The following is a 16,645-nucleotide window of genomic DNA, read 5'->3' on the forward strand; positions in this document are numbered from 1 at the left end:
CCCCTGCTTACTAGTGCAATCCCTACTATTATGCACCACGGACATGCAGGAGACTTAACAACAAGTGAATTATATTGATTGTATCAACTATAAGCTAATATATAGCAACCTTAGTTTTAAATATTGCTGATTTTAATTTTTTGCACTGCCTGTCCTGGGACTCTTGAGTGAAAAGTCAGCCAATAGTCTCAGAAATAAGTAAGTCAGGGGCTTATCACTATCCTAGGAACCATATTAGTACACAATGGGGGGAATGATGTACTGAAACCCGAACCATTTTCCCTCCCCCTGCTTCCTTTCACTGCTGTTGCCAAACCTGTTTTGTGGTATGGAAGGCCCTGGGAGCAGTTAATACCTTGGGCAGTGCTCCCAGCCAAAGCTGAAGAGGCTGTGCACTTGCCAGCAGTGAGGTGAAGGAACTCTAGGAAACAGAAACCGTGAACTAAAACTTGAGAGACAGTGGAAGCGAAAGCAAAACTACAATGCGTTCCACAGCTAAAGTGGTGCCAGTGGTCTGCCAGACTTGAGGCTACAAGCACCATCATTAGTACACTTGGTAAATGGGAGCAAACACTTATTTGACAGCCAGTGCACCATAGTGGTTAGAGCATGGGTAGGCAAACTAAGGCCTGGGGGCTGGATCCGGCCCAATCGCCTTCTGAATCCGGCCTGTGGACAGTCTGGGAATCAGCATATTTTTACATGAGTAGAATGTGTCCTTTTATTTAAAATGCATCTCTGGGTTATTTGTGGGGCCTGCCTGGCATTTTTTACATGAGTAGAATGTGTCCTTTTATTTAAAATGCATCTCTGGGTTATTTGTGGGGCATAGGAATTCGTTCATTCTCCCCCCCCCCAAAAAAAAAATATAGTCCAGCCCCCCACAAGGTCTGAGGGACAGTGGACCAGCCCCCTGCTGAAAAAGTTTGCTGACCCCTGGGTTAGAGGGTTGGGCTAGGACCTGCAAGACAAGGGTTCAAATCACCACTCAGCCATGAAGCTCATTGGGTGACCTTGAACCGCTTACCGTCTTTCCACCTAACCTACCTCACAGGGTTGTTGTGAGGGTAGCACAGTGGACAGCCATGTATACCACCTGAAGCTCCTTGGAGGAAAAGTACAGTAGTGGGATTTAAACACCACCCCCACCCCCAGTGAAATGTTAGCCTCCTGTGTTTCTTGCCCTCATCTAAGCCTTGACAGAACACCTCTAACCCTCACCTCAGTGATGTAGCTTCCGCCTGGCAAAGGGGGCCTGCTGCTTTCTCAAGCCACAAACACAAGTTGCCTTTGCATGAAATGCCTCTCCCAAGTACTCTCCACAGATTGGGCTACAGCCCTGGATTGGGGGTAGCTTACATGGTGCCCTCCAGACGATTGTGGACTACAACTCCCATCACGCTGGCTAGGGCTGATGGGCATTGTAATCTAGCAGTATCTGGAAGGCACCACACCTTAGCTACCCATGGCTTAGGCCAGGCTTCCTGAAACTCGTCTCTCCAGATGTTTTGAGACTACAATTCCCATCATCCCTGACCACTGGTCCTGCTAGCTAGGGATCATGGGAGTTGTAGGCCAGAAATATCTGGAGGGCCGAGTTTGAGGGAAGCCTGGCTTAGGCAGTCAATCCTCCAACTCTGCCATGTGACAAGCACTCAAGAACATAAAGCATGTGCCTAAGACTGTGGAGGTGGCAGGCTGGCATTCGCAATTTGCATTTTTCTTTCATGCGGAGTGGCACTTTGCATCTCTTACTGCAGTCAGGCAACGGAGGGCAGTTGGCACCTCTCAAAAATAGGGCGGGATGCAAAAGTTCTACTCCATACATTATTTATTTAAACAAAGTTTATGCAGGAAGGTGTGGGTAGCACCTTTTGTTTTATTACTATTTTTGTTTCTCTCTGAATCTCCAGCTAGTCAAAGCTCCCTACTGAGATGAATCAACAGACTACAAAGGTTCACCGTCTTTTCAGCTGGGAAAAGTGAAACAGGCTTGTGTCAGGCTAGACCACATGGTCTTTTCCTTCATGCTCTTTCCCTTCACTATCCTTTTTACGCACAAAAATGAAAGAGGCTATTCAGAAGTGAACAGGACGCAAGGAGCCCCGTGCCACAATAACTTTGAAGCGTGTGCATAGTAGACATCCACACAGCTTTGATCAAAATCTTTAAAAGATGCTCTGGGGGGTCAGAGGATCCGTAATGCCACGAAGTGTAATTTTAATGTATCCTTGTACTTCACCAACACACCATTGCACAGATCCGATGAAATCTGGGAAACAGAATTCCTCCCTCCGTTACTCCCTAGATAACTGGTCTAAAAAACAATACCTCTTACTGGATGAACCACAGTATGTGAAACAAATTTCTATTCAGGGAGTTGTTGTTGTGTTTTGCAGCCATTTAAAACCTAAGTTGACATACTGACCAAATTAACTAGGAATGCATTTTTTTCAGTCATGCTGGTAAGCTTGTTTTAAACTCCCGTCTTTCGCCCCAGGCCACAATCCTACAAACATCGCTGAGGAAACGCAAACCATTTAAGGCCACCATTTTAGTGAATGCTAGCTCTACAACTTTTAAGAATATAGTGTTTCAAGAAGAGAACAATTGTGCTGAATGGAATTGTTTCAGGGGAAGATAATATTTTCCACTCAAAACATCTTTTTGTGAAAGTTGCGATCTCAGGACGTAATGTTTTCCACATGCCCTAGCTTTATGACTAAAGCCCAAAGCATCCCACACATCTTAGGAAGAGTACACATTACACTTTGCAAATAATGGTAAAGCATTTAATGAACCTGAGTTAATAATGGCCAGCTTAACATTGCCGCTTGTCAGTTTAAAAATATCCAAATTCCATTTTGGCGTCAGCAAAACTAGTTTGCCATATTTGATATGGTCAGTCGTCCAGGAAACTAACACTTCTCTATATTCATCCTGTTTAGTTAACAACCTGAAGTACCCATAAATATTCTGGAGGGAACTGATTTCTACAGGAAGGTATAAACTTATAAATTCTACCCTCCCTGGAATTAACAAGCATTTAAATTATGAACAGACAGCTCTGCCTTGACTCCAACTCTTATGGGTCCAGGGATGGTTGTCTGATCTCATTACCAACACAGGGGGAGAAGATCCCACAAATGAAAAGAAGAGGCAAGAGAATGACTCAAGTTGTCTTTCTCACTCACACACAAGTGCTGGTTTTGACCAGAGGGCCATGCAGGAGAAAGATAAGACAGCTCCAGGATATGGAGAACCTAGGAGCATGTAACCAGAGTCATCTTGAACTTAGCAAAGTGGCTTGAAACAAGTGATTTTTTTTTTTAAAAAAATGTAGGCACTCAGCCTGCTCTGTACTGATAGCCAAACCCTAAAAAAAGGAAACCACTCACTATTGTTTTACACATCAGCTGAAACTTGTTTTGGCAAGCCCACCCAGTCATATGATTTAAGGGTTGTTGCTTTTACTAAAAGGCAATTTCTTTTAAAAGAAAAAAAAATGCTTCATAGGTTTTACTTATTTTATCAGTTTAATTGGGGGTTTGAGCATTTTTAATAGATTTGCATATTTTATTAAATTTACCAGCTGCTTTTTTACCAGGGTAACTAAAAGCAACTTATGATACATAAAACAAAACAAAAAAAATCACATACTGAGATGGGATGTCCATTGAGCCAGCCAGGCATGACGACACAACAGGCAAAGTTCAAGCGCTCTAACAAAGGCCCTCAAAACATGCAATAGTCTATTATGACAAACTGGAGTGAAGCAAAAAATCAAATGAAACAAAGAAAAAGAAGTGGATTCTAACGATGATCACAATCTTTGGTTTGCTCTCTGTTGGAGCTTTGATATGATTTAAGATCTTTCGATACTCCAACCCCTTCTTAGGCTTGTGCCCTGTATGAATTCTTTGATGCGAAGTAAGGTTGTTGCCACTCTGACTGAAGCTTTTCCCACACTCAAAACAACTATAAGGTTCGTCCCCTGTGAATTCGTTGATGCAAGAGCTTTGAGTGAAGCACTTGCCGCACTCCCATGCGCATGGCCACGATTTATGTCGGGGGGGGGGATTTATTGGGGAGGAGCCAGGCTATTTGCGACACAATTGGTCACTTAATTATTTTTAATTTACGTACTTGGTTGGAGGGGGCAGCTTGCCACTTGCCCCGCCCCCCCCAGCTATGTCCCTTTCCCATCACTTACTATGAATGCCTCTCACATTCTCTTATCATAGCAATGGCACCCACCAGAGAGGTGCTGGAACTGAGCTCTGGCAAGTTCTTGCTGAGAAAAAGCCCTGGAGAGAACCACAGGGAAACCAACAACAGCCATTTTTCTGTAGGCCAGAGAAATTCCAATAGTACTTGTTGCCCACGAAGGCATGTGTACTTCTGAAAAACAGATCTTAAAAAAATAATAATCATTTAATCAGCAATAGTTAAAAAGAAATCAGACACATGTACCATATTTTTCACACCATAGGATGCACCGGACAATAGGACGCACCTTGTTTTAGAGGGGGGAGAACAAGAATAAAAATTCTCCCCCCCTCTGCCCAGCGCCCCTTCAGCGAAGCGGCAGGAGGGGGAGAATTTCCCCCTCTTGTTTTCCCTCTCTAAACCAAGGTGCCGTTTAAGGTGTGTTCAGTCGCCTTCAGGCGGCTACCTTGGAAGCCTGGAGAGCGAGAGGGGTCGGTGCGCACTGACCCCTCTCGCTCTCCAGGCTTCAGGTTCCTTTCGACTTGCTCTTTGGAGCTGGCGGGGGGAAGCCCACCACCAGCCCCAAAGAGGTTGGGGAGCAGCAGAAAGGCGCAGCGGAGAGGCTGCTGCCATAGTCACGTGTCACCTCTCCAGTTGGGAGAGGGTAAGCGGGGCTATGGCGTCTTCGCTCCATAGGACGCACACACATTTTTGAAGGGGAAAAAGTGCGTCCTATAGAGCGAAAAATACGGTAACTTGTGCATGTGTGGACTGGCTTGTCTAAAAACAAGCAACAGGCAGCACAAAGAGCTCAGTGAAGGCGCCTGTCAAATATCAACAGCGGGGAGTGCCAATGAGTAGGTGCAGCCTGTACTAAAATACCCATTTCTTACAAGCGCAGAACAAGTATTAGGTAGCACCCGTCAGAGTGCCAGTTCTGTGAATCAAAGTGGTCGAGTGAATATATATGGGGTAAAGGGATCATGCATTTTGCTTTGAGCATGAAGGGAATAGGTAGCAACAAACCATTTAGGAGTAATTATTTTTATTGTGGGTGGGGGGAGGAACCCACCAAACTATGCACTGGAATACAAGAGAATGATTTTTTTTAAATAATGGGATCTGTGCTTTATTAAAGTTTGTGAACCCATTACCAGGAAAAGCCCGTTCTGAACAACAAACGGTCCAAAGGAATCCAAACCAGCCACGTTCACAAACCACGGAAATGTAGGTGAGAATGATGCACTGGTGCAGGAAATCCGCATTCAGCTCTCTGTTCTGAGCCATAAAACAAAACACCAACAATTACAGATTTAGATAAGTATAAGATGTACTCTGTGTATCATTAAGCAGTTGCATTAATGTACACAGTTGGCATTGTCTTGAAAAGTATTTAAATGTATGTCCACGCAAACTATTCATGGCCTCAGCTACAATAATATACTGCAACTTGGGGTCATATCTGAGATTTCTGATCCTCTGGCACCATGACTTTAACAGTGCCTTCCATCACTGTTTTGCCACTTTCTATAACAGTACAGGAGACGGAAATATAAGCAAGACATCTCTTCAGTTTCTTCACTTCCGCTGCAGCTAAGACCTCTTCTCCGACATATAACGGGGATGGGAAATGAATTTCCTGAGAAAGAAAAACGCAGCCATGCCCAGGCATCTTAGTGCCCAGAACAGCAGAGATGAGCCCGTTGATCAGAACACCGTGGACAACTCTCCTGCCAAATCTTGAGCTCTCTGCATAGTCTTCGTCCAGATGCAATGGGTTTGTGTCTCCCGTTAACTTCGAAAAGGTAACAACATCCTCCTGCGTAAATGTCTTGGTTAATTCTGCCTTGTCTCCGACTTGTATGGGCAAATGATGAACAGAGGGTTGAGCCAGTGGAATGGCAACATCTGGCCGTGCTGGGAAAGTTCGCTGGAGTCTCGCACATAGAAACCTGCATTTCAGCCATGCTACCTGCATCTTAAGACAGCTCTGGCTTGTCACAAGCTCGAGTCAAGTTGCCTTTTCGGTTTATTTAATCCAGCACCAGTTCTCTGCTGTTCCCAGCTAACGCAAGAAGAAACGGAGAAGTCTAGGAAGGGGAACAAACAGGAACATGAATTTCAAAACAAGAACAGGAAAATTCCTCTTGCAGAAAGCAAAATGTGAGTAACTTGTGACAACAGAATGGAAGTTGATTAATCTTCTTCGAAACCAGATTTAATAAAATATAAGCCTAGGAGGTGAGGGTGAAGTGGGCATTTCAGTGAGAATGGGAGGACAGGAACACTCAGTTCTGTAGCCACCAACAGTCACTTTTACATGCTGATGACAGCCTATATAATTATTTGGTATTCAGAAGAGGGCCAAGGACAATGGGGGGTGTTCTTGCAAAAATAAAACCACAACATGATATATCAGCAAATCAGTAGCCACAGAAGCGAACATTCGGAGTGAGCAGCTTCTAAGCAAGTTTGACAAGGCTTTTTTACGCATTTGTTATTTAAATTTCTGTTCCACCTTTCAGCACTAGGCACCTGCAAGGACTAAAAATATATGATGGGGGAAAGTCACTTCCTCAGAACACACAGAATAGCTTACTTTTCTAAACAATCCCATATTGAAAAGAATTGGTCTTTTACCAGCATGAATACTTTACCACAGTACGGTACATAGATTTCCACGATCTGGAAGCTCCAGGGCAACAACCCAGAATATTTGATAAACAATGGAATTAAGGCATAAACTTTGATCAGCCAGTTATAATGAGGAGACTCAGCTGTGGCTAGCCAGGTAGTGTGAAAGAGAATTCTGATCGATTAGTATTAACCAATGATCCAAATACCTCATTGATTACTCCATCCATCCAGAAAACCGTGTTTTAGCTAGCTGGGACTATTAACTGCAGAGGAAAATCAAAGCAGGGACTTAAATGTGGGACTTAAAATGAATTTTAATCTCTTCGCCATATGGGTTTCAAATTCCTTACTTGAGGTATTTATTGTAAGCTACTTTTGGTTTTTCAAGAGAAATTCAGAAAATAAGACCAATTAACTACAATTTGCTATGTGTGTACTACAAACCAATACTGAAATAAGACTTCTGTGACTGAATATCACATAACATCTTTTGGCAGCAATTTTTTATCCATATGGGAGTAACCACCATTGCACTCAAAGGGACATAGGTCAAGGTAAAGGGACCCCTGACCATTAGGTCCAGTCGTGGCCGACTCTGGGGTTGCAGCGCTCATCTCGCTTTATGGGCTGAGGGAGCCGGCGTACAGCTTGTAAATGTAAATCCTGAAAAAAATGACCATTCTGTTAGGCAACTTTATAACCTGGGATCAGATTGCTTGCATCTTAACTCTTACCTGTATCACCCTAAAAGCACACTTTCTGTTCTGATATGAACCAAACAGCGTCAGAGCACTCCACAGCTTTGCGAGGCCACTGTTCAAACGACAGAATTAGAGACATTCTTGCTCACATAAAACAAGTGCCAACACAACATGACAGAAAAGGCTAAGGACAAATATTAAGATTTCAGTCTCATTCATTAAGAGGCAAGATCCACAGTTCTATGTTGTTGGAATTTTTAAGCATACCTTTCCACACACAAATTTAACGAAAATTTCCTCTTTTTTAAGAGAATGCAGAGAACACCTTGCACAGGATTGCTATGTGCTATGCTAGGTTTACTGAGGAGCTCCGGAAAATGAAGCGGGATCTCAGACGGCTAGAGCGAGTATGGCGACGGACTCGTGACGGAGCCTCAAGAACATCTTATAGGACGCTTATGAAAGCCTATGAGATGGCTATGAAAGCTGCTAAGAAATCTTACTTTGCAGCTTCCATTGCATCCGCTAGCTCTCGCCCGGCACAACTTTTTAGAATAATTAGGTCAATAACGTCCTTAAGAGGACAATCAAATTTAAGCACAAATTCGACCCACAGCTGTGAGGCATTCGCAAGTTTTTTTGCGGATAAAGTCCTATTGCTCCGCCGTGACCTCCCTGCCAATTTAGATACAGTGACTGAACTGGAGGCCCCTCGAATGACTTCAGGTCCAGTGTTGGACCATTTCGATCGGATACTCCCTACTGATGTGGATAGATTCCTCCAAGTTAGTAGGCCCACCACCTGCCTCCTTGATCCGTGCCCGTCTTGGCTGATTAGGGAGTGTCCAGATGTTGCGCGGACCCCTCTGGTTGAAATTATCAATTTGTCCCTTGACACGGGGACATTCCCAGGGGAACTGAAGGAGGCAGTGGTGTGTCCACTCTTAAAAAAACTTCATTAGATCCCTTAGACCTATCCAATTACCGCCCAGTTTCAAATCTCCCATACCTGGGTAAGGTAATTGAGAGAGCGGTTGCTGAGCAGCTTGGTAGGTTTCTGGAGGAAACATCGGCATTAGATCCATTTCAGTCCGGTTTCCGTCCTGGTTTTGGGACGGAGACGGCTCTGGTTGCCTTAACAGACGATCTCCGTAGACAACTGGATTGAGGCGGGTCAGGACTGCTGATCCTTTTAGATTTGTCAGCAGCCTTTGACATGGTCGATCATGATCTTCTGGACCACCGCCTCGCAGACGTGGGGATACAGGGCATAGCCCGTAACTGGTTGTGCTCTTTTATCTCTGGTCGGGGACAGAGGGTGGCACTAGGGAGGGAAATGTCGTCGCGCCACTCCTTGGTGTGTGGAGTGCCGCAGGGCGCAATTCTCTCCCCGATGCTTTTTAACATCTTTATGCGCCCCCTTGCCCAGATTATCCGGAGCTTTGGGCTGGGCTGTCACCAATATGCTGATGACACTCAGCTCTATCTGCTGATGGATGGCCACACCGACTCGGCCCCAAACACATTGACCAGATGCTTGGAAGCTGTGGCTGGATGGTTTCGTGGGAGCCGATTGAAACTAAATCCTTCGAAGACAGAGGTCCTATGGCTAGGTCGGGATGGCATGGGGATGAGGGACCAACTCCCTTCTCTTGCGGGGGCCCAATTAGTGCCATTGCCTTCCGTTAAGAGTTTGGGTGTAATCCTTGACGCCTCCCTTTCCATGGAGGCGCAGGTTACAGCAACAGCCAAGGCGACATTTTTCCACCTTCGCCGCATCAAGCAGTTGGTCCCTTACCTTTCCCGCCCTGACTTGGCCACAGTGATCCATGCGACGGTCATCTCCAGGCTTGACTACTGTAATTCGCTCTACGCGGGGCTGCCCTTGAAGCTGTCCCAGAAACTCCAGCGGGTACAGAATGCTGCAGCAAGGCTCCTCACGGGGTCTCTGCCATGGGAGCATATTCACCCAGTGCTTTTCAAGCTGCACTGGCTCCCGGTGGAGTACAGGGTCAGATTTAAGGTGCTGCTTTTGACCTTTAAAGCCCTTCACGGCCTAGGACCCTCGTACCTCCGGGACCGCCTCTCCTGGTATGCCCCACGGAGAGCCTCAAGGTCCATAAATAACAACACCCTAGTGATCCCGGGCCCTAAGGAAGTTAGATTGACTTCGACCAGAGCCAGGGCCTTTTCAACTCTGGCTCCGGCCTGGTGGAACGCTCTGCCTCATGAGACCAGGGCCCTGCAGGATCTGATTTCTTTCTGCAGGGCCTGTAAGACAGAGTTGTTCCGCCTGGCCTTTGGCTTGGAGCCAGTTTGATTCCCTCCCCCCCCCTCTTTTTCCCCCTTCTTTTCCTTCTCCTCCTGCGATGAGGCTACATTTTAATATTTTAATGTTCCATTATTTTAATTGTTGTGTTTTATTTTGTTTTAAAGTTTGTAATCATTCATCTTGTTTTTATTATTGCTTGTAAGCCGCTCTGAGCCCGGCCTTGGCTGGGGAGGGCGGGGTATAAATAAAAAATTATTATTATTATTATTATTATTATTATTATTATTATTATTATGTGGTTGCCAGAAACCCATTTGACTATTGCCAAGTAACTCAAATCAAGTTTCTTGGTTAACATTGTGTAGGCCTGGTGCTGGTACTTGATACAGTAGGGTACCTTGGTTCTCAAACTGAATGCGTTCTGGAAGTCCATTCCAAAACCAAAGAGTTCTAAAACCAAAGCAAGCTTTCCCATAGAAAGTATGCAAAATGGATTAATCTGTTCCAGACTTTTAGAAACAACCTCTAAAACAGCAATTTAACATGAATTTTACTATCTAACGAGACCATTGATCCATAAAATGAAGGCAATAAACAATGTAATGCAGTCACACAATCAATCAATCAATCAATCAGTAGTTGAACTGGGTTCCACACAGTCACAAAAACAAACCAAAAACAGCTGCAAAAACAGACAGACCTCAGCGTGACACTCAAAACGGAAGTGTGGCACTCAAATCAGAAGCGTAACACTGAAAACGGAGCACGTTCGGCTTCCGAAAAAGCTTTGCAAACCGGAACACTTACTTCCAGGTTTGCAGCGTTTGGGTTCCAAGTTGTTTCTGTACCAAAGTGTTTGAGAACCAAGGTACCACTGTACTGGCATCTTGAAATTGGAAGTACTTTTTCCAACCCTGACCTTGCAGGAACGACGAGGAAATTATACCTTCACCACCATTAAGTAACACTCCTACACCCAAGCAACAACAATGCTACATACAGGCAACTCCCCATTTGCGCACGATTGGCACAAGCACAACCATGGAACCATTTTCGGCACCAGAATAGAGTGAGGAGGACAGGCTTTGCACAGTTACTCAGAACCCAACCCTGCGTAAATGAGGAGTTGCCTGTACCAACCAAGCTTGTGACTTCTTCTTTAAACATAAAGAGCATCCCCTTCATTTTAGAGAGCCTTGTTTTCACCCAATAGCGCTTGCTAAAGATTGTATATTCAGAGTTCCTTACGCATTAGGTACTCTGAGTACTGCAGACAATGTTTCTTCCTCATAGGTCAGCACATCAACAAGTAAAGCGGCACCAACCTAAAAAGAAAAGATATTATGTTGTTACTAAGAAGCAGAAAGAGACTTTGCAAAATGAAGTTGCTGAATACTCATATTTTATATCGCTTTCTCTCTTCATAGTCTTCTCTTGTTAGGACTGCAATGTTTCACCTTTTTAAGTTGGGAGAAACAGCTGGCTGTTCTCACCTAGTTTTAAAAGCATAAAGACAAACAGTGCACAGCTGTACTCCTTCAGAAGCCATCTTTCCTCTTTGCAGTGGATCCAAATAAACAAGGGGATATTTGTTGTTGTTGTTTAGTCATTGAGTCATGTCCGACTCTTCATGACCCCATGGACCAGAGCACGCCAAGCACTCCTGTCTTCCACTGCCTCCCGCAGTTTGGTCAAACTCATGCTGGTAGCTTCAAGAACACTGTCCTACCATCTCATCCTCTGTCGTCCCCTTCTCCTTGTGCCCTCCATCTTTCCCAACACCAGGGTCTTTTCCAGGGAGTCTTCTCATGGCCCAGGTATTGGAGCCTCAGCTTCACAATCTGTCCTTCCAGTGAGCACTCAGGGCTGATTTCCTTAAGAATGGATAGGTTTGATCTTCTTGCAGTCCATAGGACTCTCAAGAGTCTCATAATTTGGAAACTGAAGAAATGCCATCTCCAAATAATGACAGTCAACATAGACAACAAACATACCTCACCATGCAGCCGTTTCAGAGCAGAGATGATAAGTTGTTTGAATTCAACAGCATTTAGGCTAAAGTCAGCTTCCTGAAACTCCCTAAAATGTAAGTTAGCAATAAGTCTTATTAGTAAATCCTATTGATCAACACAAGAATACGCCGCACAAAATCCTTCCAAGGTGAAGGGGCAAAAGGAAAAAAAGGCATGAACTTACAAATGGATCTTTAGATAGTGGTATTCAGAAGCATTCTTGAGAACTATTCTTTTATAGGAAGCTGGATTGTTGCTCTCTCCAAATTCAGTCATTTTGGTAAGCCGACTTCTAAAAGAAGAAATAGCCACTTAAAGCACATCAAGTCCTACACTGGAAATTCCACAAATTGTCAACTGTCATTTGTACTTTCAAACATGTACACAACAGAGTGTAACTAGGATGTTGCCAGTTTCCCTTCTGCACTAGACAGCAGGATCATAAGCCAAGGACTCTTCACCAAAGATCTTCAGGCTTGGGGGGTCAGGGGCTGATGGGAGCAGTAGTCCAAAGAACTGGGGGGCTCCCACGTTGCGAAACCTAGTGCTGTACAAATCGTAAGTATGAAAAATGCCATTCAAAGCTCTGCAGAACTTTGAAGCATTCTATATTTTTATATGTGCTGGAAGCCACCCAGAGTGGCTGGGGCAACCCAGTCAGATGGATGGGGTGCAAATTAATAATAATAATAACCACCATAAGGAATGCTCAGGACACATAATTAAACCACCCTTCCTAATCAGTAGGATACACAGGACTTTATCAATAGGGTTATAATTACGCATTTATTTTTACACTGCCTTCTTCCCTGACAAGGACGGTTTACAGATAAAATAGGAACAACTAGGCACTTGGTGTGTGGGGGTGTGTGTGTGTCAATCATTAAAAAACAAAACAAAACAAAACAAAAAACTTGGGCCTAAGGCTTTACGTCCCACCCTTTTTTTGAACCCCATTGTACTTACTGTTAGGAAGCTAACCTTCCCCGAAAAGCTTAAGCTGGGGCGGGAACCACAATTTCCAAGCGAGATGGGAGAGACGTTTTGGAAGGTTGACTGCATGCATCCCTGCTCGGAAGCAAGCCCTATGAGATTCCGTGGGGCTTTTCTGTGAACCGTCCAGAGACCTCTAGGTATAGGGGCCAGATTTACATACAGTGGTACCTCGGGTTAAGTACTTAATTCGTTCCAGAGGTCCATTCTTCACCTGAAACTGTTCTTAACCTGAAGCACCACTTTAGCTAATGGGGCCTCCTGCTGCTGCCGTGCCGCTGGAGCACAATTTCTGTTCTCATCCTGAAGCAAAGTTCTTAACCCGAGGTACTATTTCTGGGTTAGTGGAGTCTGTAACCTGAACCACTGTATGTAACCCAATGTACCACTGTATATGCTAAACAAACTATAGCTTATGGCTCCACTCTCTTGGCCCCCCCCCCAAATTTCACTACAGTGGTACCTCGGGTTACAGAAGCTTCAGGTTACGCGGTTTCGGGTTGCGAACCCGGAAGTACCAGAATGGGTTACTTCCGGGTTTCGGCGCTCGCACAGAAGCACTAAATCGTGCTTTGCACATGTGCAGAAGCGCCGAATCGCAACCCACATGTGTGCAGACGCGATGCTGCGGCATGCGAACGTTGCTAGTTGCAAACGTGCCTCCCACATGGTTCACGTTCGCAACCCGAGGTTCCACTGTATTAATATACTTCTCAATTGTACTTCAGTTCAACGATTACTTTGATAAAATACATATTTTGTTATGTGCAAATGGCTTTAGATACCTATTAGGTCCATAAATTACCATAAAGCATATATTCAACACGAAAAACAGCGACAATTTGTTGTTGACAAAGGACAGGTGCACATATAAAGGGCCCCATCACCTTCAGTAGCTAAGGACCTCATCTAACCTAAATCCGGCCCGGTATACAAATTCAATAAAAATGAATGAATGAATTTTCCCGCAAGTTAAGTGGAGCCAGCACTGAAGTCAACGTACGAAATCTGCATCGGATGTGCACAGGAGCCGGCCAAGGCTACCACGAGAGTTTCTTCGACGGAGCCCTGCGACGGGGAAACCTACCGACAACAGTCCTGCAGCGAACCAGGCGCCACATGCCTCCCGCACGCGCCTTTCTTCTCGGGACAACGCACAGAACGATGCACAGAGTGGGGGGGGGGGGGAACAACTGGACAGAACTTCCGCCGGCCAATGATGGAGCCCCGTATCTTCCGTTCTGGCCAATGGCGGATGCGCGAAGTCGTCAGGAGCTCCGCCCCGCGCGTAGGCCGGCGGTCCAATGAGCTGTTCGATCATGGAAGAGACGTAAAGGAGCACTCGGGAGAAGAGAGGGCGGGGGAATAATCAGAGTTGGCGCGAGAAGTGGGCGGGGCGGTTTGGAACGCTTGGTAGCCAATAGGATCAAAAGCTCTATGCTTCGGAGGCGGGGGGGGGGTTCTCCCTTAAGTTACTGGACCTAGCGCGCCTGCGTCAAAGGGCGTTCGAATGGGGCTGGTTTGTAGAGTGCTGCTGCGCAGTCGCGGAGGCTGAGAGCTGGGGAAGGGGGACGGGCAGTGAGCAGCGCTTGCCTTGCTGTGGGACGGAGAGCAAAATGGGTCGCGAAGCCTTTTTTCCCACCCTTATGCCGCTTTTGCTTTTAATCCAGGGAAAGCTTACAGTCAAAGTAAATGGGCACAGTATGCCTCGCTTTGCTGCCATTCTTAGTCACAAGCAGGCACCGTTGTGCTAAGTGAGGCTTACTCCCGGGTAAACGTGCAGCGTTTTTCGGGAGCCCTCCCGTGAATTAGAGGAATACCTTTTGTTGTGTTTTTTTCTGCTGAGTCTGTTACTTCTCCATGTCTACGTGGGTGGAGGGGAAAAACATCATTTTAAAAAATCATTCCCTTTGCAAAATTCTCTACTTGGGCATGAAGTCTTGCGCCAGTCACTGCCTCTCAGCCCAGTCTACCTCACAGGGTTGTTGTGGGTACTATTACTCAGTGCTTTTTTTCGGGGGGGGGGGGCGTAGGGTACACATACCCCTAAACATTTTGTGAATCTTAAGTTTAGCCTCATTGAGGGGCAGTATTTCAGTATGAGTAGGAAAATGAGAGTACCCCTAAACGTTTTTTTTTAGAAAAAAGCACTGCTATTACTACTATTATTTATCAAATTTCTATGCTGCCCTTCATCAGAGGATGACGGTGATTTGCAGTATAAAACAAAAATATATTCCATAAAAATAAATAAAAACAATTACCCCTCACCCCAGTTTAAAAGTTCGTAGATTGTTTAATTAGCCAAAGACCTGGGAGAAAAGGAAAGTTTACCTCCCTAAGGATGCCTAAAGATTTAATGAAGGCACCAGATGAGTTCCTGGGGAGAGCAGGGAGCAACCTCAGAAAAGGCGTGTTCTCATGTTGCTGCCCTCTGGGCATCTCGTGGAGGAGGTACACAAAGGAATGCTGATGATGATGGGTTAGTTCATATGGGGGGAGGCATTCTTGAGGCATTGTGGTCCAATTTATAGGCAAGGAGGAGGGGAACCATGTACACCAGCTTGAGCTCCTTGGAGGAAAAAAGGTAGGATATAAATGCAATTTAAATAAATGAATAAACCTTCCTGCAAGCAAATCAGGATGAATGCTCAATAAATAGCCAACAGTGTCTAATCATCATCATCATCAACATCATCATTTTATTTGAAATAAATAAAAAAATTGTCCAGTAGCACCTTAGAGACCAACTAAGGTGCTACTGGACAATTTTTTTTATTTTTTTTATTTATTTCGACTGCATCAGACCAATACGACTACCTACCTGAATCTAGAATCATTTTATTTGTATGCATCCCCAGATCCCAGCTATGGCCCAAATTAAATCTGATATTGCAGGACAAACGACTCCTCTTTCTTATAAAAGCCCTGTACAATGGAACCAAACTGCAGGTCCGATGTAGTCGGCAGGTACAGTTATCAAACAGTATCAAGATGACTGGGGGGGGGGGTGAGACAGGGATGCATTATGACCCTCCCACACACACTGTTCTGCCTATTCTTAAGCGACCTAGAAGCGAGCCTAATGGACCCAGATGGACACCTTCCAAAAATTAAGCCCTGATATACTCAGTCCCAGGGCGGGGAACCAGTCAGTGCCAGGAGACTGGGGCGACTGCCCTTCGCAATCACCAGCTTGAGTACCGCCTGTTTGTCCCGGAACTGTACTGTCACGGCACACATTCCCATGACATGGATGCAGCCCGCTGAGTATGACTGCAAAGTTGCCGGGAAGGGCTCCAGAGGGGGCAACTTACCTCTGGGGAAGAATGTCCTCGCGGTCTGGTCCGACACGATAGTGAATCCAGATCCGGAGTCCACCTCCATGTCGCACAGCTGACCCCCAATCTTCACCTTGACGTGTGCCTTGCCTTGCGCTGGAAACTGCACGACCCTCCCGTTGATCTCCGTTACGTAGTGGCAGTCCTTTAGAACATGGTTTGCTGTGGGCGGTCTGCGATGCTCCAGTCTAGGTGCTCCTGTCGCTCCCAACGCCGCCGATCTACAGACCCTGGCGATGTGACCTGTCTTCCCGCACGTCCGGCACATAGCATCCCGGAAACGACAACTCTTCCGCTCATGGTTTCCGCCACAACCAGGGCACCTGCCTTGGTGATCTTTGTGCACTGTGCAGGCCTGACGCACTGACTCAACCTCACGGACTGGGCTCTGGCTCGGAGTAGCCTCTAGCTCGTCCATGGCATGCGCAACTTCTATCTATGGTTTAGGTGCCCTGCGACTGGCATCAAGCTCCTCTCTTT

The 16,645-nt window shown here is 45.6% G+C and overlaps 1 protein-coding gene across 6 annotated transcripts; it reads right to left on the bottom strand.

Moving 5' to 3' along the window:
* Positions 1-5,237: 5,237 nt before the first annotated feature.
* LOC310838035 (ribonuclease P protein subunit p14-like) lies at positions 5,238-14,061 on the bottom strand. 6 transcript variants are annotated; one of them, XM_083725397.1, is made up of 6 exons: positions 13,912-14,061; positions 12,016-12,123; positions 11,814-11,898; positions 11,068-11,144; positions 7,581-7,659; positions 5,238-6,299 (listed from the first exon to the last, which is right to left on the bottom strand). In XM_083725397.1, the coding sequence occupies exons 2-6, from the start codon at positions 12,105-12,107 to the stop codon at positions 6,243-6,245; spliced, it is 390 nt and encodes a 129-aa protein (XP_083581523.1). In that variant the 5' UTR covers positions 12,108-12,123; positions 13,912-14,061; the 3' UTR covers positions 5,238-6,242. The 6 variants fall into 6 exon arrangements, with proteins under 6 accessions (XP_083581523.1, XP_083581525.1, XP_083581524.1 ...); XM_083725399.1 differs by having other exon boundaries at positions 13,850-14,036; XM_083725398.1 differs by having other exon boundaries at positions 12,016-12,120; positions 13,912-14,009.
* Between the last annotated feature and the right edge of the window lie 2,584 nt (positions 14,062-16,645).

The sequence above is a fragment of the Podarcis gaigeae genome (assembly GCF_964106915.1).
Source record: "Podarcis gaigeae genome assembly, chromosome: 2".
Classification (NCBI taxonomy): domain Eukaryota; kingdom Metazoa; phylum Chordata; class Lepidosauria; order Squamata; family Lacertidae; genus Podarcis; species Podarcis gaigeae.

Coding starts and splice junctions, on each gene's coding strand:
- LOC310838035 (XM_083725394.1), bottom strand. CDS start 6,187: ATGCAGGTAGCATGGCTGAAATGCAGGTTTCTATGTGCGAGACTCCAG.